This window comes from Cibotium barometz, chromosome 35, assembly GCF_041138505.1.
Source record: "Cibotium barometz isolate CiBa-2024 chromosome 35, ASM4113850v1, whole genome shotgun sequence".
Classification (NCBI taxonomy): domain Eukaryota; kingdom Viridiplantae; phylum Streptophyta; class Polypodiopsida; order Cyatheales; family Cibotiaceae; genus Cibotium; species Cibotium barometz.
In genome coordinates this window covers 45,321,765-45,345,783 of record NC_141080.1, presented here as the reverse complement: position 1 = coordinate 45,345,783, position 24,019 = coordinate 45,321,765, and the positions used below count along the sequence as shown (strand labels likewise).

Below are 24,019 nucleotides of genomic sequence, written 5' to 3'. Positions count from 1 at the left end.
CGTATGAGGGTCCTCATCTGCCGGCTCGCCTGTCTCTGTGTAATGGTCCCGAGTGCTCTCTGCGCACGGAGGTGTCTATATAGCTCTCTGCACTCATCATCATATCACCAATTCTGGGGCATGCTCCCAGATCTATCTGTGTGTGCAATGTGTGTATGATGGGGGAAGCTGCGGGTGGCGGCCGTATGTAGTAGAGATGACAGTTGGGTGGTGAGTGTCTAGAGGTGATAGGGGATCCATCTGGAATAGCCCGTCATATACATGATGCTCATATATGTCTGCCAAGTCATGGGTGAAGTAGAAAGTTGTATGCGATGCCTGTGTGGGCTGTGTGGGTGCTGGTGTGGAGCTCGCCAGTGACAATAAGAAGTACGTGTGATCCGCACCAATAGGACAGGGGGGGATGGTGAAAGATGTCACTGCCTATGTGGTGTCCATGGACCCCATGATGTGGTCCACTGTGCTACCCCCCTGATCGTGGAAAGCATGTCAGTACTCCTAAATCCTACCATCCTAATATAAATAACGAGATGGTGTCGCACTCCCAGCTCAAGTAAGTGATGACCATATCTAGTGTTATCCGGCCCCATGTCCTCTGACACCCTACAAGCTCCCGTGTCCTCCACCTCTAGTGCGTGCATCACCTCGGGTTGCTCGAAATCATAAATGTCACACTGTCGGCTTTGTGTCCGTGCATTGAAGTCCCCCATAAGGAGGACTTCCCCCAAGTTGGAGTAGTGTATGATCTCATATGAAAGGGCTGCATACGGTGACTCTCCCAATGGCCCTGTGTCCTCCTCCTCCCCTCTACTCTCCTCCTCTGCTGTCATGGCATATCTCGATCCTCTAGGAGAGAAGTAGCATAGAGCAATGTATAACACCCTGTCTGCTGAGAGCTGCAGTCTACTCCACATGTATCTAGCCTCCTGGTCACGTGCTACCACCTATAGGCACTCCTGTAGCTCTTGCTTGAAGAGTACCGCTATACCTCCAGATCCTCTCGATGTGCTCTGCCATGTGGTCCCCCTGTATGTAAACTCCCACTGATAGCCCTCTACTTTGGGTAGCCCCCTCTCTGGGCTCTGGTGCGTCTCTGTAAGTAGTATGATGTCCCGTCCATCCATGACCTCCTCCATCCTCCCAGGATGTGTCCAAAGTGCTCCATTGCAGTACCAAACTGCTATGTGTATTTGTGAATCTGGATCCTCCATAACCGATGTCCCATAGGCCACCTGGTGCTAATCGGTGGCCTTGCCATCGATGATGACACGGCCATCGCGATAGAATGCTCTCTTGCCCTATTTTAGGGCCTGTAGGACTCTCGGCATGCATGTTTTCCTGTGTTCTATCTGCATCCTTGTAAGGTCGTCATCCAAATAGATGGGATCTCCCTGTAATCCTCGTAGAATCACCCTCTTCCTCATGAAGGTGACTCTCTCCGTCTCTCCTGCAAACTGTAGGATGAGGGCTCGCTTGCGTGTTGAGTCTTTCCCAGCTCTCCATGCTTTGGTGAAGGGGAGAGGGTCCTCTTCCATATAGCCGAGCTTCATGCATAGAAGCTGTCCATCTTTCTCGGGAGTGGAGTCGGGTGTCTCGGCTATACCTGTGACTCGAATGTTGAGGCGGCGGGCATGCCTCATCTTCTCATCCTCAATGGTGGGGTATTGCCTATAGTAGTCTTCCCCTGCATAAAAGGTATGCAATGGTATCAGGTCTGAGCCTTGGAAGGATTTTTCTTGTCTCAGATTTCCAGATGTACACCCCATGTTGGGAGAGATTGGTTGCCCAACACACGGTTTTTGTTCACAGAGGGTGATATTAGGGCACCATCTTCTCCTCTTATTGCAGCCATTGTCAGAGCATGGAGAATCATGAGACCATTTTTGCAAGAAAGGCTTCCTAGGTCTTTGGATGAGGCTGACCGACAACCTATTATGTGGAACGAGTTCATCACGGATGAGGCCGGTCGGCCACTTGGTGCATCTCCTTACATGCAGTGGTCAGGATGGGAGAGATGTGCATACACAGTTTTTGCTTGGAAGACCTTTAAGAGTCTTCTGGAGGATCGAAAAGCTGCATCCATTCAGCATCTTAGGGGCTCTCGCATACGTATTGATCAAATTGTTGCAGCTATTCCGCATGAGTGGCTTTCTAGGACCTTTCATATAGACTATCATCCAAGTTTGCTGGGAGTCATTTCGAGGATAGGCATACCTCTACAGTTCATTGCTCTCCTGGGCCAGGAGACTACAAATTGCATCGTTTATTCCATCATGCCTAGAGGGAGATTGAGGAGATGTAGCATGGAGGGGATCATCCCAGATACTAGGCTTAGTCTAGTGAGGATTGTTGGTCATTCGGGGAAGCATTGGTTCATTGACCCTTCTCCTCAGATAGTGACTCATGGCTCTTGGTGTTTGTGGCTATATGGTGGTAGTCCTATCAGATATCTTCAGTGGGATCCAGGAGAGTGGGAGTGGATTGATGCTTTCGATCCATTGAAAAGCCTTCCCTTTGTTTCACGGTCCGGAATGCCAGGCTTCTCCTCACTCGACAGATGCATAGGATCCCTACTCACAGGCCTCATTGGGAGAGTTATGATATCTCTCCAGTGATACAGTGGAGATATTGGCATAGGCTTTGGCATTCATACAAAAGGAGCCAGATCTCTCATTTCTTTTGGTTATTTTTACATGGTGGTCTCCCCACCAATCGGTGGAGATCGGTTTTCAGTGCAACACCTACTTGCCCTAGATGTGCGGCAGACTTAGGGACTGCACAGCATTGTTTGGGTGTTATTTATGAGTTCAAAATAGAGATAATTTGATCAACATGTTTAGTGATATATACAATGAAATGAAATAAAATCCTACATACTAAACTTCGAATGTAATAGTCACCAAAAGCAAACTAGAGGTTTTAGGTGTGAGGAGCGGTAGAGCCATTTTGCCTTGTAGATGAGGGTCCACTAGCAGCTGCACTCTGACTCTAGCTGGGATTGGAAACAGGTGTGGCCATGAGGCCCCCAAAACCAAACTGCAAAGTCTGTCGCACGACCTGAAACTGAGCGGCCTGCTCCCTAAGAGAGGGAAGCTGTGCAAGATCCATCCACCGTAGCAAGGTGTGACCTAGCAAACTGAAGCTCCATCTCCAGCGTGGCAACATGATGCTGGGATGCGGTAAGAGAAGATCGGAGAGTGGTAACTTCTGCATGAAGTTGCGTAATAGTAGTAGTAGCCTGTGTCATCTCCTCATGAAGCCGGGTCACTTCCTGAGAGCATAGTTGCTGGATGGTGGTTGGTGCGGCGCAGCTCTCCATGTAACCCGGACCATTCCTCTGATAGTAGGATGAAATAATTTGTGATGTACTCAAAGTAGATGCGTGCCTCAAGGGACACACTGTCGAAGTTGCGCAGCAGCGGGCACAGGCAGCACGCGGAAGATCCAAGATGTGCGGAAGCCTGGTGAAGGGTAGCACATCCCAAAAGGGATCAGGAGTAGCGTCTGTGAAAGGAGATTCTTGGGGATCCCGAGATGTGGAGGATGCTCCAGAATCCGAAGAAGATGCCAATGGTGAGGATGGAGATGAAGATGGTGGGTGTGAAGCAAGGCCGAGAGAGGTATTCATCCCAATAGGTGCAAGAGAAGCATCACTGACCTGTGGGCTCAATTGAAGGGTGTGCTCCAAGTCAAGAAGGAATAGAAGAGGAAAAGAGTCCTATGCTGAAGTGATGGGTGCAGGACCAGTAGGTGGGGAGAGTGGTGAGGTAGTGAGACCGGCAAAAGTCAATGTAGTGAGATTGGCAAGTAGATAAGCCGCATTCCTCTCTTGAGGTGAAACCATTGGTGTGGTCACCCAAAATGCATAGATGGTGGATGAAGCTGTGGATGAACTGAATGGGGCAAAGGTTACCAAGATACTTGTGGACGAAGGGGCATATCGGTGACATTGGCGAGGACGCTGGGGCTGGTCTCTATGGACATGCGCATGAGCTCGCTGGCACCGAGCAGGTGGGGGCGGAAGGGGCACAGGATGAATGCTTAATACTTGGTGCAGAATATAAGTTAAGAAGCGGACACTAGGCCAAGCAAAGTTGGAGATGGATGGAAGCTGGTGACGGGCACGGAATCTACGGCATCTATTGCAAATTGCCTCGTAGATGAAGTGGCCAAAGGGGTATGGTCTGGCCATGCATAAGCAGTAGAAGGCCTCTGTGGCAAAGGAAGAAGTAAGTGGGCGAGGGTGTGTGGGTAAGTCGCGGAATAGAAAGAAGTAATGAAAAAGGGCGAAGAGGGACAAGTGGCGAGGAGAAGCTCTATCACCTGTAATAAGAGAAAGAGTAGAGGCGGTCAATTCAATGGCAGGAATGCCAATGATGAGGATGTTGGACTGGCACCTATGAACGGAAGGGTTAGGGGGGCCAACCATATCGGAAATAGCTATGGCAAAGAGACGACGAGTGAGGTTATTGGCAAGATCAAAGTGAGGGAAATTGCAGATGAGAGAGGTGCACAAGGTGGGAATCGGCAGGAGGAAGTTGGATGGTAGCCCATCAGGCCGAGTGTGGTGAGCTCAGAGGGGGGGAAGAGGGAATGGAGAGGGGGAATGGGTTAGGCTCATGGAAGTTAATATAAAAAGTGTATTGATTAGAGTTGCGGTAGGGGGCGATTTGGAAAGGGGTGATGAGAATATTGGAAGGAGGGGGGGTAGCCTGTGGCAAGTGGTTTGGTGGTTCAGGTTCCTCATCCGATGGCACATAGGTTGGGTCGTTCATGTCAGACCCAAGTGAGTAGGGGGAGCCGTCAGGGGTGGTGGTGGAAGGAGAGGATAAATCAATGTTATCCACCGGAACGTCGTCATCCGTGGCAATGGCAATGAGGTTCTCTGCCCTCGGCCATGTGTAGCGGAAGAGGTAGACATGTTCCGGTTCTAGGTGAGGCTGTAGTGGACGGCCCTGGGTTGGCCCAGTCCGAAGAGGGTGGTGAAGTGCAGATTTCAGGCCGGAGCTGCAAGGTATCCACATTTGAAACTGGTGGAGATGTCAAACCAAGAGGGAGTGTGGTAGTGACAAGGCGTTGAAATGTGGCTGGTGTGTTGCACAAGCCGAATGGCATCTTATTCTAGAAGTATGTGCCCCATTGTGTAACAAAGGTTGTTTTAGCCCCGTCAGCCGAATGGATTGCCACTTGGTTGTAGCCACTAAACCCATCCATGAAGTTGTAGACATTGTGACCGGCCACATCCTCCAAAACCCAGCCCATGAAAGGGAGAGGAAACCCATCTTTGATGGTGGCTTTATTGAGAGAACGGAAATCAACACCTACCTGAATCTTATTTGTTTTCTTTTTGGGCGTGATGACCATTGAAGAGAGCCACTCTAAGTGTTCCGCTGGAGACATTATTTTGGCAGATTCCATTTTTTCCAACTCCACTTTGATTGCCTCTACATATTTTGGATTGAGCTTGTAAGCGCGGCCCCTTAACTCGCTTGGTACCCTCTTGGAGGGAAATGGTGAGAACCCCAATGTCTGTTGGCACACCATCTGTAACTTGGTTGAACACAATGCTAATCAATACACTTAAATACACTAAGATTTGATGGACACTTGCTCAAATACAAATTGCTGAATTGACAAGAGACACACAATGAGCCGGAACGGTCGACCCCTCCCTCAAATGAAGTATATTGATCTTGGGAGAATCAAGTACATAGTGTCATGGGCATTTCTGACCAGATTTCCATACCAATGCATATGAATACAGTATTGCAAACAAGTGGTTGTCGATGTAGACTTGCAATCCACACTACTCTCTCAAGTGCCCATGTTCCCTACCATCTACTCTCTATTGTTCCACCAACACACGGTAGCAACAATCTACAAGAGAGCACGTAGGACAAGAGAACACTACACACGGTATGTGATCTTGTAATCCGGTTCCTCCCTCCTGCTACTTGCTTCCATATTTAAGCATAAAAGCTTACCAAATGCAAGTAGAGTCGATGACAGCAGAAGTCTTCGCGATAGAAGTCCTTGGAGTGTTGAGATCTTCGATTTGTCACATTTCTTCGCGACAAAAATCTTCAAGAAGATGAAGGGAACCTTGGGAAAGCTTCCCCTATGGTTCAACTTGAGAAAGGAGGGCTGAAATTAGGGTTTTCAGCAAAAAGACAAGAAATTACAGCAATAAAGAGAGCTGTTTTGCTGAATTTCAGTCATTGGGAGTGTGTAGGAGAGTGATTAGCATCCGGAAACACCTTGGAAGCTTGAAAATCACCTTAGCAAGCTTGGAAAGGGAGTTGGGAAGGAGAATGTGCAGAAAATGCAGCCCAACAGCCCTCATGAAGGAGGTGCCAATCTCTAAAGAGAGGAGGAGGAGAGAGGTGGTGAGTTGTCCTGTGTAGGTGGCAGGCAGGTGCTTTGTGGAGCAAGCTAGAGTGGACATATGGTTGGTTAGTCCCTTTGTACAAAGGGGATAAGGTCTAGGCGGTGGACATTGGGTTATGTCCACCTCGGGACATCAGTGTGTGTGAACACCGGGCTGGTCATAATTTATAAGTGAGTTTTGGTCGCCCAAAACTTAATGAAGTGTGTACACACTCACTTATAAATTAGTGCTAACTCCTAGGGCCAAGTTTATGACCAATACTTACCACCTATCACATGCCACATAACCATGTCAGCAGACAGTTTCACACGCACGGTTCGCGGGCGGGCACCCCCTTACCCAGAACTACACATTGGTCAAGCAAGCATGAAGACAGCACGCAATTTCAATTGCAAGCAAGCACATAAAGATGCTATGCAATGCAGCATTGGTATGGACAATCCCCGTTCATGAGACTATACCAAAATAGACGTGCTCCAGGCAAGTACACAAGGTACCAGACCCAATGGAACACCAATTCCACCAAGCATTTCCGGGCATGTACACGGAGGCACAAGTCCCAACGGAAAGCCAAGTCCACAGTATCACATGAGTGGCATCAATCCCCAACATAAACAACTGCCATGGCCACCAGTCCACTGTACATACATGATAAGAAAGCACGGGTGGACCAATTGGATGGCCAAATGGAGACATCCCCCCCGGCTTCTAAACAGTTGTCCGCAACTGAAAAGCATCCAAATATGTCTGAAGCACATGCGGGCAATCTCTGAAGAACTCTTCATCTACCCATTTAGCATCAATGGGAAGATAGTTCTTAAACTTCACAAGGTAATGCCTCACAACTTTGCCTGCAGAAGCTTGCGTTCCTTGTGATACACAATCTGCTCTGACTGCAAGATCTCCTCAAGCTCATCCACTTCTGGTGGATTCTCAATGACCGTCTCACTGGGCTCCGGCCCTACATACTTGCGACTCACACGAAAAGCATTGTGTATGTGCCAATGACTAGGTAATGCCAATCTGAAAGCCACTTCATTGATCTTCTCGATCACTCGAAAAGGCCCATAGTACCTGGTTGCAAGCTTAGGATATGCACCCTCTTTGCTAGGCCTCTTTGCAAGTCTTGCTTTCTCAAATTTCAGCAATACCCAATCATTCTTTTTAACATCCAATTGCCTTCTATGCTTGTCACCAGCCTTTTTATGCTTGTCTTGTGACCTTGCAATGGCTGTCCGCACCTGAGCAAAAGCAACTTTCCAAGTCTCTTGCATACTCATCAGCTGCAAATATCTCACCTTTGTGCGAAGGATTGGTGGCAAAACCACCTTACCATAAACAATCTCAAATGGGGCCTTTCCCCCGTAGATGCATGCACCGTGTTGTTGTATGCAAATTCCACAAGCGGTAAGTACTTCTCCCAAGAAGACTTCTGATCCGCCACATAACATTTCAAGACATCCAACACGGCTGAATTTGCAGCCTCACTTTGCCCATCCGTTTAAGGATAATAAGCTGATGAGAAGTCCAATTTGGTGCCCATATTATCAAATAAGGCCCGCCAGCGGCCAAAAGAGACTTGTAGTCCTAGGATCTCTATCCCCCACAATGGACTTCGGCATTCCATGATGCTTGAACACTTGTGCAAGATATATTTTAACCATATGCCCAGCTTTGATGATCTTTTTGACCGGCAAGAAGTGAGCTTGCTTGCTAAACCTGTCCACAATTGTCCAAATTGCATCATTACCCTGTTGGGTCCGTGGCAAGTCCATAATGAAATCCATTGTAATACTTTCCCATGGCTGCGTGGGAATAGGCAATGGCTGAAGCAAACCTGGTGCTTTTTGCCTATCAAATTTCACCTTTTGACAGGTGATACATGCACGTACATGTGCCTCTATGTCCTTCCGCATACCTGGCCAAAAGAAATACCGCTCAATCATGTGCGTAGTAGGCATTATGCCTCTATGACCAGCATATGGAGGAGCATGGCACTCATCCAAAACCTTTTGCCTCATGTCTAACACCACATAGGCAATTATCTTTCATGAGATAACCCTCTTTAATCACATATGAGGCATGTGCATGACCAGCCATCAAATCAGTCCAAATAGTGGCAAAATCAGCATCCGTATAATGCAAATCACGCATGGTAGACAAGTCCCCATGAGAGGCAACCGAGATAGCTGCTACATACGGCTTTCGTAACAATGCATCAGCCACTACATTCTTCTTTCCCGGGGTGTGCAAGATTTGAAAATGAAACATAGAGAGGAAATTGGCCATCCTCATATGCTCTGACAGCTTAGTTTGGGTAAGAAAATACCTCAAACTTTGGTGATCTGTCTTCACAGTGAAATCAGCCCCAAGAAGGTAATATTTCCATATAGTAAGTGCATGAATTACAGCCAAGAGCTCTTTCTCATAAATGCCAAGAGATAGCTCTGCATCATGCAATCCACGGCTCTCATAAGCCACGGCATGTCCCTCTTCATTAAGGACAGCTCCTATGCAATTTCCAGATGCATCACATTCCACACAAAAAGGCATTTGCAAATCCAGAATGATCAACACTGGACCATGAGTAGTTTCATCTTTCAAATTGAGGAATGCATCCCTCTCTGCATTAGTCCATTTGAACACGGCCTTCTTCTTTATCAAATCATGCAAAGGAGAAGCAATCCATGCAAAGTGCCGAATGAACCTGCGGTAGTAAGAGCATAATCCAAGAAAACTACGGATCTCATGCACCGAACTCAATTCGGGCCAATTCCAAATTGCATCAATCTTTGCAGGATCCATCCGCACTCCATCTTTGGACACTATCTCTGACAAGAAAAACTCACTCTTCTTTGCATTTATGAAGAGTTTATGCTTACGGAGTTCTTCAAAAACAATGGCCAAATGAGCTCTATGCTCTTCTTCGGTCTTCGAGAAGACTAGGATGTCATCAAAGAAGACACCTGTAAATTTCCTGTACCCACGAAATATGCAATCCATCATTCTATTGAATGTAGCCGGGGCATTTGTAAGACCAAAAGGCATAACAAGATACTCATAAAGCCCAAATGTTGTCTTGAAAGCAGTTTTGTGTACATCCTCAGGGACTACACGCACTTGATGATACCCACTCTTGAGATCGATTCGGCTAAAGCATGCCGATCCATCCAACTTGTCAAGGATGTCATCTATGCGTGGAATTGGAAACCGATTCTTGATGGTAAGCTTATTCAAAGCTCTATAATCCACACACATACGAAAGGATCCATCCTTCTTTTGAACCAAGAGGATAGGTGAACAATATGGGGAAGAGCTTGGCTGAACCAAACCCTTCTCAAGAAGCTCATTCACCTCCTTCATGATCTCCTCTTTTTGGGATGCACTTACACGATAGGCTGGCCTATTAGGTGGTGAGCTACCTGGCACGAGATCAATGCGATGATGTTCCGGTTGTACAGGTGGCAACTCATTTGGTAACTCATCAGCAAAACAATCATTGTGCTCTTGCAAAAATTTCAGCCTATCATTACTAAGAGTGTTTACATGTACATTATTTTCCTCAACATGATCTCGCACAAAAATCAAGTACGCAAAAACACTCTTTTTCATTACTTTCTTGATTTGTACATGAGATACAAGGGGAATGGTATCACCCTCTTCACCAGCATCAATTACATGCTCTCAGCCTTTATGCATGAAGATGATCCTGTTGGTCTTGTAAGCCTTGCACGGATCAATACGTGTATGCCAAGGCTTTCCAAGCAATACATCACAACCATTCAAAGGTGCCACAAGAAAATCCTCATGATCCACATACCTTGAATATGTATGCGCAACTTGCCAAAAAAAGGCATGAACTGCACTTCTCTACCAACAAAGGCAGCCCCTGCTTCAATTTGAGGACCCATGTCCTCCATTTCAATACCCAAAGCAGCTGCCATCTGTGTGGATATTTAAATTTTCATATGCACAATCATCAAACATGAACAAAGCGGGCTGATCCTTGAGCTATCCCCAAGCTTTACATACAACCCTGTCTTTGCTATCATGTGAAGTGTTTGCCCTACATATCCGGAACCATATGCACATTAGGCTTTGATGCATTTGCATTGTCACGCTTCTTCTTGTTTGGGCATGCCTTTGCAATATGCTCGGTGCTACTACAAGTAAAGCATTTCTCCTCACTCATATATTACTTTTTCTGCTCCGAAGTGAGACCATAGTCTCTCAGTTTGAAGGGACGCTTCTTGGTAGTGTTGTTTTCAGCCTTTGGACCATTTTTATCTTGGTTTTGGTCCTTTTTAGGTGGCTGTCCATCATTTTGCAGGTTTTGGATAGCCCTCTCTTTGCCTTGAAATGAGGGTTTAGCCTTATTGGATCAACTCAAATTTGAGTTCCAATTGCTCGGTGGCGGTGGGGGCTGCGATTAGTTGGTGCAAGGTATGACCAAGATACATTTGTAGTCCCGCTTTATACACGGGTTGCAATCCCGATTGAAACCTTCTCTTCCTTTCCGCCTCGGTGACATGCATAAATGGAGACATCTCCAAAAGCACTTTCCAAAACTTTTGTACATATGCATTTACCGATTCCCCCTCATTTTGCTTCACCCAATCCCACTTCATTGTTATCTCATTCAATGCATTGGGAGGCAAGAATTGAGCATAGAACCTCTCCTTTAACTCTTCCCATGATCTAACAAGATTCGGTGAGAGCTTCTCCGTGAGCCACCAATAGCACATAAAGATGCTATGCAATGCAGCATTGGTATGGACAATCCCCGTTCATGAGACTATACCAAAATAGACGCGCTCCAGGCAAGTACACGAGGTACCAGACCCAATGGAACACCAATTCCACCAAGCATTTCCGGGCATTTACACGGAAGCACAAGTCCCAATGGAAAGCCAAGTCCACAGTATCACATGAGTGGCATCAATCCCCAACATAAACAACTACCATGGACACCAGTCCAATGTACATACATGATAAGAAAGCACGGGTGGACCAATTGGGTGGCCAAATGGTGACCCCATCTAGATCTTTGTAGGTCCAGGTGAACACATCTTTGAAGGAATGAAAAAAAGAGGTGGCTTGGTCCAAGAGGGTGGGGTGATCCCACACCCATGATGCTAGCAGGATGGGATGAGAATCTTCTAAAGTGCCAAGATTATATTCCCTAACTAGATCTTGGCACGTTGTAATGGGGAGAGGTTCACTTGTATCGGCAGCTTTGTAGAGGGCAGTTGGGTCATGAGCAGGGTGTGGTCAAGTGGAAAATCCCCATACTACTTTTTCCAGGAAGTTGGGAGCTCCTCAGGATGGATGACAGACTCCATGAGGGAATCATCAGTTTGTTGTCGGTGTGGGCGAGTGGGATGGAAAGTAGCACTATCGGCCTTGGTGGGTTGGGTGGCAGGTGGTTGAGTAAACTTCTTGCTCCAACGCCGGTCTGTAATGGGCTCTCCCAAGCCAACCACTTCAAATTGTTTTGATGGTTCCAAGGAAGAAGGAAGGTCTGAGAATTCCACCATGTAGCATGTGAGCTCCTGGGCAGCTTCCAAGCAGTCCAATAACTCAGAGTCCTCACCATAAGGTACTATACCTTCTTCGGGTTCAATGAGGGTTGGGATGGATAATGTGGATGTGATTGTGATCCCTTGAACGCCTTGGTCTGGTCCCTCCTCAAACTTGAATTCTGTGGAGCCCTACTGTTGAGGAAGGTATAACTTATCTCTCCCCCAATCATGCAGCACACCGGCACCTCTTAACCAAGGTCTGCCAATGAGTAAGGAGTAAGCACCTTTAACAGTTGGAAGCCTGATAACCACAAAATCAAGTAAGAAGGTAGTATCCTGAATTTGTACTGCGACTCGTTCCACCAACCCAAGGGGTTGCACTTCACGCTCGTCCGCCATGTGGACACAAAAGTTGGCCGGCGAGTGATCTGAAGTTCCACTACTATTGCACCAGAGATAGAGGTGTACCACAGTGAGCCGAGGACTCCGGTAATCTCGGAGAGAGGTACTGGATGAACCAACTCCCATGCACCTTGCGATCTACTTACCTTTGTCTTGCCTTTGCCCACCACTATGAGATTCTACTGAGGCTTCTTGTTCCATTTGGTGGAGAAGTGATCCCAATTGCTGTCTAGCAATATGGCTGATGCCCAGCAATTGGCACATGGACACCCCAACTTGGGTTTTTTGAAGGAGAGTCCTCATGGAGAAAGCTGATGTAGTGGTGCCGGGCAAAAGTGGGACTCTTGGTGCAGGTGTATCTACCATTGGGGAACCCTCTTGTAACTCTTTGAAGGCTTCCAAAAATCCGTGATCCACCAAGATATGATGAATAGGCGAAGAGGTTTCTTCTTGTTCTTCGACTAATGGTTCTATGCTCCCCATGGCCTTGGATTGAGCACGGGTGACAACTGCAGTGTGGTGAGGTGCTGAGTTGGTGTTGAGGAGAGTGGTGAAGGGGTTATACCCAAGGAAGAAGATGGGATGGGGAGCGTGTGTGGTGCTTCATTTGCTACTGAGATTAGATGGGCAGCAGGTGGGGTTGGAAACATGAAGTCGGTGGAGGTTAATGCCCTCTTCTTGTGTCTTTTGAAGCTTCAACGCTTCCAGCTCCCTTTTGAGGATAGCCACTGGATCTTCCAGAGTGAGGTTACAGCACTTGAGGTTGAGCCTTCAAACATTTGCCTAGCATTTTCTAGCTGGGAAGCTAGCTCTTGAAACTCCAGCAAGGTAGTCGCCGGCTTACTCTCCCGGATCTTTTGTTGGGTGGTCCGAGGCAAGGCTCGTAACACCCATAGTCGCACCATGAAATCACCAGGGTAGGCCAGCAGACGGGCCACCAACACTGTGGTTCTTGTCATGAGTTCAGATATTGTCTCTCCAAGACGTAATTGTAGAGTTCCCAGTCCTTGGAGAATGCGGTCCTCATAGTTGCCCGGCCTAAAGGTTTGGACAAAGGTGTCCCTCAAAGTGGCCGAGTCTGCAAAATGATCAGCTGGGAATTGGCTGAGCCATTTATCTGCAGAACTTTCAAGTGTGAATGGAAAGAAAGCCACATAGGCATCTTCCTTGTCCAAGCCTCTTCTCCTGCACATAGAGAGGAAACGTCGCACATGGTCATCTACTTCTTCTGAAGCAGAGCCTTTGAAGATGGGAAGTCTTACATTTACCAAGCCCAACACTGTGGAGAGAGGTTTCAGTTGGGGTTTCCCTTGGTTGTTGCCCGGGTTGTTACCTTGGTCACCTTGGTTGTTGCCAAGATGAGGGTTACCAAGGTTTGCAGTAGGGAGGACTCTTGATTGGACTGGCCGTACAGAGAACGTGTATTGTGCATGCAGACACTATACTGTCATGGACTCAACAAGAACTCCTGAAACAGTAGAGTTCCCCAACAGGATCGCCAAATTTTTAGTGTACTTGTAGCACACCTCTTTGCCCGGGCACACCTAAGACAGTGTACACCACAGTGAACACAGGTCCCCTCTAGGACAGTATGCCCTCAGGAGTCGAAATGTGTTAGTGACAAGGCGTTGAAAGATGGCATTCAGCTTGTGCAACACACCGGCCACATTTCAACGCCTTGTCACTTCACCATCAAGTGGCCCTGCCATCACTGCGGAGCGTGGTGTTCATCAAGTGAGCACAAGAGACAAGTGGTGCATCGTTGTAGTGTCAGTGCAAGTGGTGTAAGTGGTGCGCTGGCCCAGGTGTCAATGCAATGAGCTGGACCCGTCCAAGGTAGCTGGCACTTTTGTCCAATCCAAAAGTGAAGGACCAAGGTGGCCGCAAGAATGGGCAGCCAGGGTGGCATCTGTATGCCACCTTGGACCGGACAAAAGTGCTAGCTACCTTGGACCAGTCCAGCTCATTGCATTGACACCTTGGCCAGCGCACCACTTGCACTGACACTACAACGATGCACCACTTGTCTCTTTTGCTCGCTTGATGAACACCACGCTCCGCACTGATGGTTGGCAGGGCCACTTGATGGTCACCCTTGGACTAGTCCAAAGGCCAAGCAACATTGTACAAAGGGACATGGGATTGTGTGATGGGGATCATTCTAGCAATACTAGTCTCGTCTATTTTCATGTTTTGGTGTTCTCGCCACTCTCACTGCTCTTGCTCATCTATGTTCTTGTTCATTTGTGTTCTTGCTCATATCTGTGTGTTCTTTGTGCTAGCGAGCTATGTGTGCGCCCCTTAGCTCACGTCTCTCCTAGCTTGTGACAACTCCTGAGGGCATACTGTCCTAGAGAGGACCCTGTGTTCACTGTGGTGTACACTGTCTTAGGCGTGCTCGGGCAAAGAGGTGTGCTACAAATTGGACACAAAATTGAGTATGAGCTCATCGACCTTGAGTCTGATGGACAAACATAGCATGTGAATCAAACCTTGGAGGACATGCTGCATGCATATGTCTCTGTGAGATAGTTTGATTGGGAAGAGTATCTTAGTTAGTAGAGTTTGCTTACAATAGTGCTAAGCATTCTACTACTAAGATGAGCCCCTATATGCTGATATATATATATATACCTAGATGAAACCAGGAACATGCCCAAATTCACCTTTTAGGAACGTGCATGTTATATACTCATGGTAGTCAACCCACAAGACTATATAACTATCAACTCCATTATGCATAGTATGGACTAGATACTACGACATCCCCACTAACGCCATCAGTGCCCAATAGTGGGTGTAGAACTCTGTATCAAGATATGCTCTCTCTCTCTCTCTCTCTCTCTCTCTCTCTCTCTCTCTCTCACACACACACACACATAAGAGCATATATTCACACAAAGGCCTTCGTATTGAGTTTCTCGTTATCAACCTAGAGCCACGTGGATGATTGACTTAGAGAAAGTCCGAGTTGGGGCTACGGTTGACTTCTTGAAACAACAACAAGAGATGTTGCAGTTTGCAAGAGAGCATAAAGGGTGTGCATGATAAAGCGCAATTTTATGCTAACCAAAAGTGATGAACTAGAATCGTGGAAGAAGGCCGATGGGTTTACTTGAGAATCCCAAAAGACGCTTAGGTAAATACAGACTTGAAAAGTTTTTCTACCTCTGAAGCATCACCTACTTATAAACAAGCTTACATTCCTAGTACCATGGAGTCTTAAGGGTGAAATTACAGTTCAACATTTTCTCCTAGTCAGAACACTACCTCTCGGCTCCTATAGTTGGGTCCATATAGCTGGTCTTTATAAACAAATGGCATCAGAGAGACTAAGCCAATGCCTCAGGTCACACACACATCGTCGGTGGACCAAACCTTCTAACTCTGGACGGACTTCATTCCTTCATATGAGTGGCCTCCTGATTAGTGCATCGTCGGTGGACCAAACCTTGCCATGAGTTGCCACAGAAAATTTCTCTTGAACTCTGGACGGACTTCATTCCTTCATATGAGTGGCCTCCTGATTAGTGTATCCAGACTCCATCATAATGGCTAAAAATAGCCTGAGTCTATGCCTTTGTTCTTATACTTCATGAAACTTGACAAAGAAATGCAATACAAAACGAGTCTAACAAATCACTAGAAGGACAGACAAATGTACCCAAGGATGGCTTCTCCTCAATAGAAGGACAGAAAAATGTACACACATGATGGTTCTTTACACGCATTTCCCTGCCCAGTATGGATAACAGGCAACCTGATAACATGCAGGGGCTGGCTCAGCAGTACTGCCCTTCCTATCCCAAAGTTTGCCCACCCATCATGAGCTGATGCATAAAGCAACACAACTCATGGAAACTGAGATGAGTAGCGCTTATTACTAACCTGTTACATAAGAAAATGAAAAAGGAGATCCCAGTATGTTCATTGAAACATTTCCAACTTGGAGCAAGTAATCTCCAGCCTCTTGTAAGGAGAATGTTAGCCTCCGCTTCTCAACAGTTGAATTAGTAAGTGATACAATAAGCATGTCACGCACAATAATAGGTGTGGGACTCCCTGTCTTGTAGACTTGTGCCGAAAAATTACAACTACATGGATGTGTAGTATTCCTTGAAACTTCATTTCCGAACATATCTCTAGGCGTGATCATAAATTCCGCCATGTTATTAACTTCAAAAGTGCTCCTATCATTTTGCCATCCTCCAAGAGAATTGAGTGTTGAAACGGTTCCTACAAATTAAGTTTCAACATAATACAAAGACTATCAGCAGTCATCAAGCAAGTTAATGAGATGTGCCCAAAACATTAAATCCTGTAGCCTAGGTTATACATTAAAGAATGGCTGTAAAAGGTAGTCCCTAACCTGACTCAATATATACTTGAAAAGGGCTTCCGGGAATGGGATATGTGGCATTGAGTACCCCTGCTAAAATCGTTATGGAATAGGGAGTCAAGGGAGCTTTTGTAATCCGGTACTTCATCCTTACCGAGAGGTTGGTTCTAGATATATCATGTGAGGCTAACATGTTAGGTGAAAATGTGATCAACACCTTAGCTTCTCCATTTGGATTTGAATTGTTAAGAGCATCATAAAAGGAAATTACAAATTCAAGGTAGCTTCCAGCTACACCTCTTCCTATCCCAGAGCCCAAAACTTTCGTGTTTGGCAAATACAAAGGTCCTGATACATTGTCATAAAACATTTTGTTAATGCCCAAGCTACATCACAAACGAAGATAAAACATAGAGACAAAAGAATTACTAAAAAATGAATGCATTTTTAGAGTTCTGGTATTTTAAACACTCGAGGGCAAGCCCGTGCACACACTGTTGTGTGCAAAAGACCTGGGGGACTATATTTTGCACTACTGAAATTTGAAAATTCAAAAGTAGGTTTGGAGAATTTAAGATTTTGTGTAGTTTAAGTTATACATACCTTCAAAAAAAAAAAAAAATCCACCCATGAAGCCATTTGGCTAGAATTCTTCCTCGACTATCCACAGTTATTGGCAGACTACCTCAAAGCCATGAACTTGCCACCAAGCTAAGCTGGAGGGAATGTCACGTGCACCCATGCATTGTGGTACACGGTGACAAAATGGCTCATCAACAGTGCAAGAATCATGTACAGATGTAGTACCTTCTTAGGATATTTTGTCGTATGCCGTGACCCCTTTGTGAGCCCCAGTCCGGGACATGTCACGCACAAGCTACATAGGTCAGTCTCCAAGCCATAGAGGTCTATCAGGTCAGTCCTCTTAACCCACTTTGGAGAATTCAACACGTGATCATTATGTAGGTGCATGTAGATGTCAGCCTTAGGAGTATAAGTCATTAAAAGCATTAGTTGCACTCATATAGCACGGGCCAGCCCTAAGGCCAGCCCCAAGGATGGGGCAGCCTTGGAAGGGGTAGGTAATACCCCTAGCCACCCCCTATGCACCAATCGGCTGCCCTTATGGGCCTGGGCAGCAGTCGGCCAGCAGCCAGAACCAGCCCACGCTTTTCAGCATTAAATGCTGATTAATACAGGTCATGGTAGAAATAAACAAGCTGACAGCCTTCTGACAACCGACCAGCATACCCTTGGACATATAAAAGGTGCCTCAGCCCTCAGTTCATAAATCATCAAAAATCAAATCAAGACTCAAGCAAAACAGTCCAGCATGTGTGCTTAGGCCTCCCGCCCTTGCATACTGCTCAACATTCTTGTGCTTTCAGCCCAAGGTAAAGGAAGCTCAGCCTCTTCAAAAGTTCTCGGCACACCAACCCTCAGTCTCAGGCCGGTGTATCCTCTTCGAAGATAGCTTCACAATCGCCTACAGCTAATGCACAGTTCTGCCCAGTGTTTGGTCACTTTGTCCTTGCGTTTGGCAGTCAATCAGTCAGTTTGTCCGCTCAGTCTTGTGGACACAGTTCAAATTGTATTCAGTTCTCCAAAGGCTCACTAAACTCAGGTTTAAAGAAGGCCTTGTTGTTTCACACGGTCCTAGCTTGGCGTATGCTACATTGGTATCAAAGCTTGGGACATGATTCAATCAAGCAACCTAGGGTGAGAGCATCCTGTGGACGGTAAAGCTGAGATCGAGAAAAACCACTCGCCCACCCATCATGGCATCAAGCTCCGAAGACATCACTAAAGAAGAAGAACCATTCGAAGAAACGCTTCCGCAAAAAGAAGACAAAGACAACCAAAAGTTAAAGGAGCAGATAAGGCAACACCAGATTCAACTAGAAAGAGTCCAAATGAAAAAAAAACTCGTAGAATTACAAGCAACCTTGGCCCAGCAAGAGACACCCAAAGAACAAAGTTCCTCGATGGAACAGTGGAAGAGCAAGACCGTTGTGAGAAGCATTTTGGTGATGTATGCATGAGGGATCAAAGAAAAGTCCATAGTAGGTGTGAATATGAGAAGAAGTAGCTATAGGTAGTCTTTGAATCCTACTAGTCTGGTGCTTGATGGTAGTTGATTGAGTGCATGTAGAGAGTGATGAGAATGAGCTATGGTTGAGGATGTCCATGATAATGGTACATGGTCATATGCATCTGACACTGTAACTCGCGGTGAGTGCCCGGGGGACTAGGGCCTTTGACACACTTGTTGATACCATCAATGCATATTAAAACATTTAAACATGGCCACAGCCTTAACATATATCCATCATCACTTTGCATGAAACATAAAAGCTAGACAAAACATCCACAAATGCTGAAAATGGAGCTTGCACGTGTGACACCGCATAGCTGCTCGAATGGGCCGACCCCCCCACCTCCCCCCCCTTAGAGTATTTTATTACCCAAGGAGAATAAAATCATGTACAAGCTTTAAGGGCCTTACTCTCCCCACGAGAGATGCCGGATTATCCATATACAAATGCCATAACACAGCCCAACACGAGGCAACCAAGCCAGAACACAGGCTGTAGAAATGCTGAACCAACAATATAATCCATATACCTCCGTGTAGGTACTGATTCTTTCCCAAAAACCACGGGTCTTCATGCAATAGAGTTGGTACAGCAAGTACAACTCTCCATTCAGCCGGTACAGCAGGTACAATGGCTGGTACAGTAGGTACAGTGGCTGGTACAACCAGTGCAGTGGCTAGTATAGTAGGTACAGCAGGTACGAATGCTGTTACAGCAGGTACAATGGCTGGTACAGCAAGTACAAAAGCTGATACAGTCGGTACAATGGCTGGTACAGCAAGTACAACAAGTACAAGGACTGATACAGCCAGTACAGTGGTTGGTACAGCAAGTACAAGGACTGGTACAACAAGTACAATGGCTAGAAATCATAATAAATGATTAGATACCCTTGCCTTCAATATTTCTTCGCAATGGAAGCCTCCAAAACAATCCCCACAACAACTTGTATTCTTCATGGACAGCCTTCAAGAGAGAGAGAGAGAGAAAGAGAGTAGCCATCATTACGGCAGCCTGTAACGGTGGTAGAGGCTAGTGTGCAGTCAGAGAGCCTTTATAAATGAAGAGAGAGGGCTCCATTTTATAGATTTGGGCCTCCCATGAGCTAAAATGGCAAGAGAAGGCTACAATGACAAGTGGAGAGCCACACAATAGCTGGAGTGACAAGTGTGAGACCACTTGTCTCACTTTGATCCACTTTCTGACAAGTGTGAGGCCACTTGTCTCACTTTGATCCACTTTCTTTGCCACAAGTCATAATCTAAGAGATGGGTTCTCCCATAATCTTTACCTCTAAAAATATCCCAACTAGTAGACATTCTGTCATAGGCACTTTGCCAACTCTTGGTATCTGCTCAATTCTAGATGTAATGACACGAACAGAATTTCCATCGGAGTCAGGCCAAAAATAGCAACTCTCATAAATTTTAGGAGTGTGGTCCTTTGTATTCTAGGATAATCCCCCATTCCCAAAGCTTGTACTTTCCAAATATGGAGTCCACCAGACCCCTTTCATACTGGGAAATGTCGAGGCTGGTGACAGACACCCACATGGAAACCTGTTCACATGGCAACAGAGGTCTATTGGGGATACGAGTCTAAGAGAAGATGGCTATGAATGGTCATAGGATGGTCATGATGTGAAGATATTAGGAGATGTATGAATGCATGTAAGATAAGTGTTAGGAATGTCCCATAGTTGATCATGTACATAATGATGTTGCACGGCCATGTATGTCCAATATCCATGTATAGGTGCTAATCCACTTGGCATTAGGAGGATGTACCACCAGCCGGGGAACAGCCCAAAAGAAGTGTTAGTTAGGAAAGGTAGTTTTTGAGTTGCCAATTCGGGAATGCATGGTTCTCAGCAGGAGGAAGTAGAGGGGGAAAAAAAACGACGAGGAGCAGCAAGGGATTGAAAATTGGAGAGTACCATCAAACTAGAACAGAAGTGAATTGAAGAGGGGTTATTTGTATCAAAAGATGTGAGAGAAATTGCAGGAGAATTTGAATAATTGGGCCAAGGGGTACTTTAAGCCAGAGCAGAGTAGACTGTATAGGTGAAGGACTACATGAATTGGAGGGTCTGAGCACTTATAGGACTGCCTCTGTTGGAACTTGGCTCTTCCCCAAGGTTCCCTGGTGGTTGAAGCTGGTGTCAGCTGTGGGCTGAGAGATTCTTGCTGAGAATGCATCACAGAGAGCTTCCTCTTCCTCACTTGATTCAATCTGTTCAACATTAAAAGCATAACTTTTGTCATCGTTTTTGTCTTTCCTCTAAGGGTTCAATTGAGGAAAAATTGTTGTTGATCTGTCAGTAACAAAGTACAACTTGGTTGTTTAGAACACCTTGTATTTGAGGTATTAATGTTTGAGCGGGTAGTGTCTACTGTGAACTCTGAATGTTGGGTTTGTGTGTATAATGATCAAAGGGAGTGAATACTTGATTATACAGGTTTAATTTAAGGGCTTAAATGGGTTTCAGAGATTAAGCAGGGATTGCTAGCATGATTTGGATCCCTGAATTGTACAAATCGTTTGAGAGAGATCATCAATGAATAGGTGGTTCTTGACTGGGTGGTCTTAGGTTTGAGTTGGATAGAATCAATTGGGGGACATAGCAACAAATAGGTCTTGTGTGTTAAATGTTTTGGATCCAAGTGTCATAAGGAACATAGAAGGTGGACTTCTCTGAGCTGCCAGGAAGGGAGCTAACTTGGGACAGATTTGATGCAGAGAGGACTGCGTACAGGATCAGAGATTGTCCAGTTGGGGAACAATTAGTCTTGGTTGTTCTGAGACTGGAAAGGAGAGAGGAACTACAACTCCTGGGAGACAAGTGAGGAACACTTGACTGGATCAACCATCTCAGCAACATAACACTTTGGATCTGAGTAGGGGGATGGTATAGGATGAAAGGTGATCAAGGAATGGACGATTAGGATGGTGTTCTTCTGCGGATTGAAGAGGGTGAGAGCCTAGGGGTTGAAAGGATCAGTGAGGGGTAGGTGCTTGGATCTAACACCGCAGGAGGATAACCCTAGATGTTTTGGATATGTTTTGATTAACAAGGACTCATGGGAGATCATTAGGATTGGCAGGTGCTTTGGAGTTGATGATCTGGAATCCCCCAGTTCTGGTCTCAATATATCTTACACTTGGGTGGTGTCTAGTGGTGTTATAGAGGCCATCACTCAGAGCTCTCACACCGTGAAGCAAGACTAGCCGAACAGCTGGCAGAGAAAGCCAAACGCAAGGCTAAAGAGGAGCGACTACGGGCAAAGCTCGAAGCGAAGGCGAACCATGAGCGACAGGCCCCAGAAGACACAGTTCCAACAGACACTCCGGATTCTAGTAAATTCTTTCCACCCTTCTCAGTCCTCCACAACCCCAGCCACAGCCTCAACAACAGTTATCCATGCCTCACCGAACTTCACCAAGTACCACGGCAAGTGCGACCATTCAGTTGTGACCCAATTCATTCACCAGTTTGTTGCCCATTTTCCACTCTCCAAGATCACAAACACCCAAGATAAAGTCCATCTAGCGGCCCCACACCTCACAGATTCTTCCACTGGCTTACCAGACTATGATTGGGACACCTTCATGTCCGATCTGAAGACCAAGTTTCTACCTCTGCAATACATGACAAATCTTGAAGAACCCTAAAAGGTTCCCTTGTGCTCACCTACTCCAACAAAGTGATCACATCAGCTCAACAAATGGGGAAGTCCAAGGAGGAGAAATTTAAGCAGCTCATTGGGGGATTGGATCCAAACATTCGGTTCCCTGTTCGAAATTTTGAACCCCAGACTTATGATAGGGCTTTGACTCTTGCGCATAACCATGAGATGATGCTCAATGGAGGCAAGCCCAAGACCGCTCCAGTCAACCCCAAACCTCGGCAAGCAGACGCAGACCACCCAACAGAACCAGGCATCTAACCAACGGTCAAGTAAGGGGACTCCCAACAACAAAGACCAAAAGAAGAAGGGGAAGAATAGCTCTTCTACTCGGAAGGAGCGATAAGATGGACCTAAGAAGACCCCTAAAGAAAAGATCAAGGAGGGCCTTACCAAAGGATTCTTACAGTCAGATGAGGAGCGGTACTTCAAAGAGAACCATTGTTTTTTCTGCCACCACACAGGACATGCAAAGAAGGATTGTACCAAATGGCAAGCGGAAGAAGGCAAACAACCAGCCCTACAATGGCTACCACCGTAGCTATACCACCCCCTCCACCCCTGCCCTCAACCACCAATGTTATTCAACTCTTGCCCGCTTTGAATGCGGTACCCACAGTGGTATTCATTGATAAGCAGAAGGGTGGAGTTGAGGAGCTTCAGAAAGGTCTTATCACAGCTTATGGCACAACGAAGGGGCAACAATTTGTTGTTATCTTCGACATCGGCAGAGATGCCATCTCTCTGCAGATGGCAACCAAGATGAAATGTGCCCTAGTGCCTTATCATTTGGACGTAGACGGGTTCACTCCTGGCCTACGTACCCATATCACCCAGAAAGCTCAACAGTCTGCCTTCACAATCCAGAGGCTCAGTTTTAGAGAGATTTCACTATCTCACCCCTCCTCGCATGTGACATGGTCCTTGAGATTCAGTGGTTCTGCTAGTATGCACCCATTCCTGATTGGAGGTAGGACACCTTCACGATCGTTGAAGGTTCGCCTGAGCCTGCTATCACGATCGTTGAAGGTTTGCCTGAGCCTGAGCCTGCTATCATTCGGGAGGATCGAGGGTATTCCGCTCATTTCCCACATCCAGGCCAGGCCAGTAGAGCTATTAGAAAGGGAGCTGAGTGTGCAATGATCTATGTCCGCCCACAGCAAATATCGGCATCCACCACGACTCCATTAGAACCACAGATGACAGGACTCCTCCAACGATTTCAGGACATCATGTTGAGGGATGATCTTCCACCCAAACCCTCACCTCTCGTCCTGAAGACCATTGTATCGATTTGGTACCTAGAGCTAAGCAACCCAATAAGTTTCCGTATCGTCTTTCCAAGGCGTTGGAAGCTCAATTGGAGACGCAACTAGCGTAGTTGCTTAGGTCTAGTTTCATCAAGCCTTCATCATCTCCATTTGTTGCATTGATTCTTTTTGTGCAGAAGAAAGATAAGACCGCACATCTCTATGTGGATTAGCGACCTTGAACAAGTTGACAATCAAGAACAAGTTTCCCATGCCAAGGATAGAGTACATTCTTGAAAGACTCAACGGTGCTAAGTACTTCACCAAGATTGACCA

At 46.3% G+C, this 24,019-nt stretch overlaps 1 protein-coding gene across 28 annotated transcripts in view; it reads right to left on the bottom strand.

Moving 5' to 3' along the window:
- LOC147618507 (uncharacterized) overlaps positions 1-24,019 on the bottom strand; it is a 161,372-nt gene that overhangs the window by 115,725 nt on the left and 21,628 nt on the right. For 25 of the 28 annotated variants that reach the window (XR_015262131.1, XR_015262129.1, XR_015262130.1 and 22 more), the window contains 2 exons: positions 16,682-16,999; positions 16,201-16,548 (listed from right to left, as the gene is read on the bottom strand). Coding sequence is in view for 25 of the 28 variants with exons in the window: in XM_086774959.1 (XP_086631085.1) it covers positions 16,201-16,548; positions 16,682-16,999 (666 nt within the window). In the remaining 3 variants the exon portion in view is untranslated. The remainder of the gene's footprint in view (positions 1-16,200; positions 16,549-16,681; positions 17,000-24,019) is intronic. The other 3 variants (XM_086774948.1, XM_086774954.1, XM_086774958.1) reach the window with 1 other exon arrangement.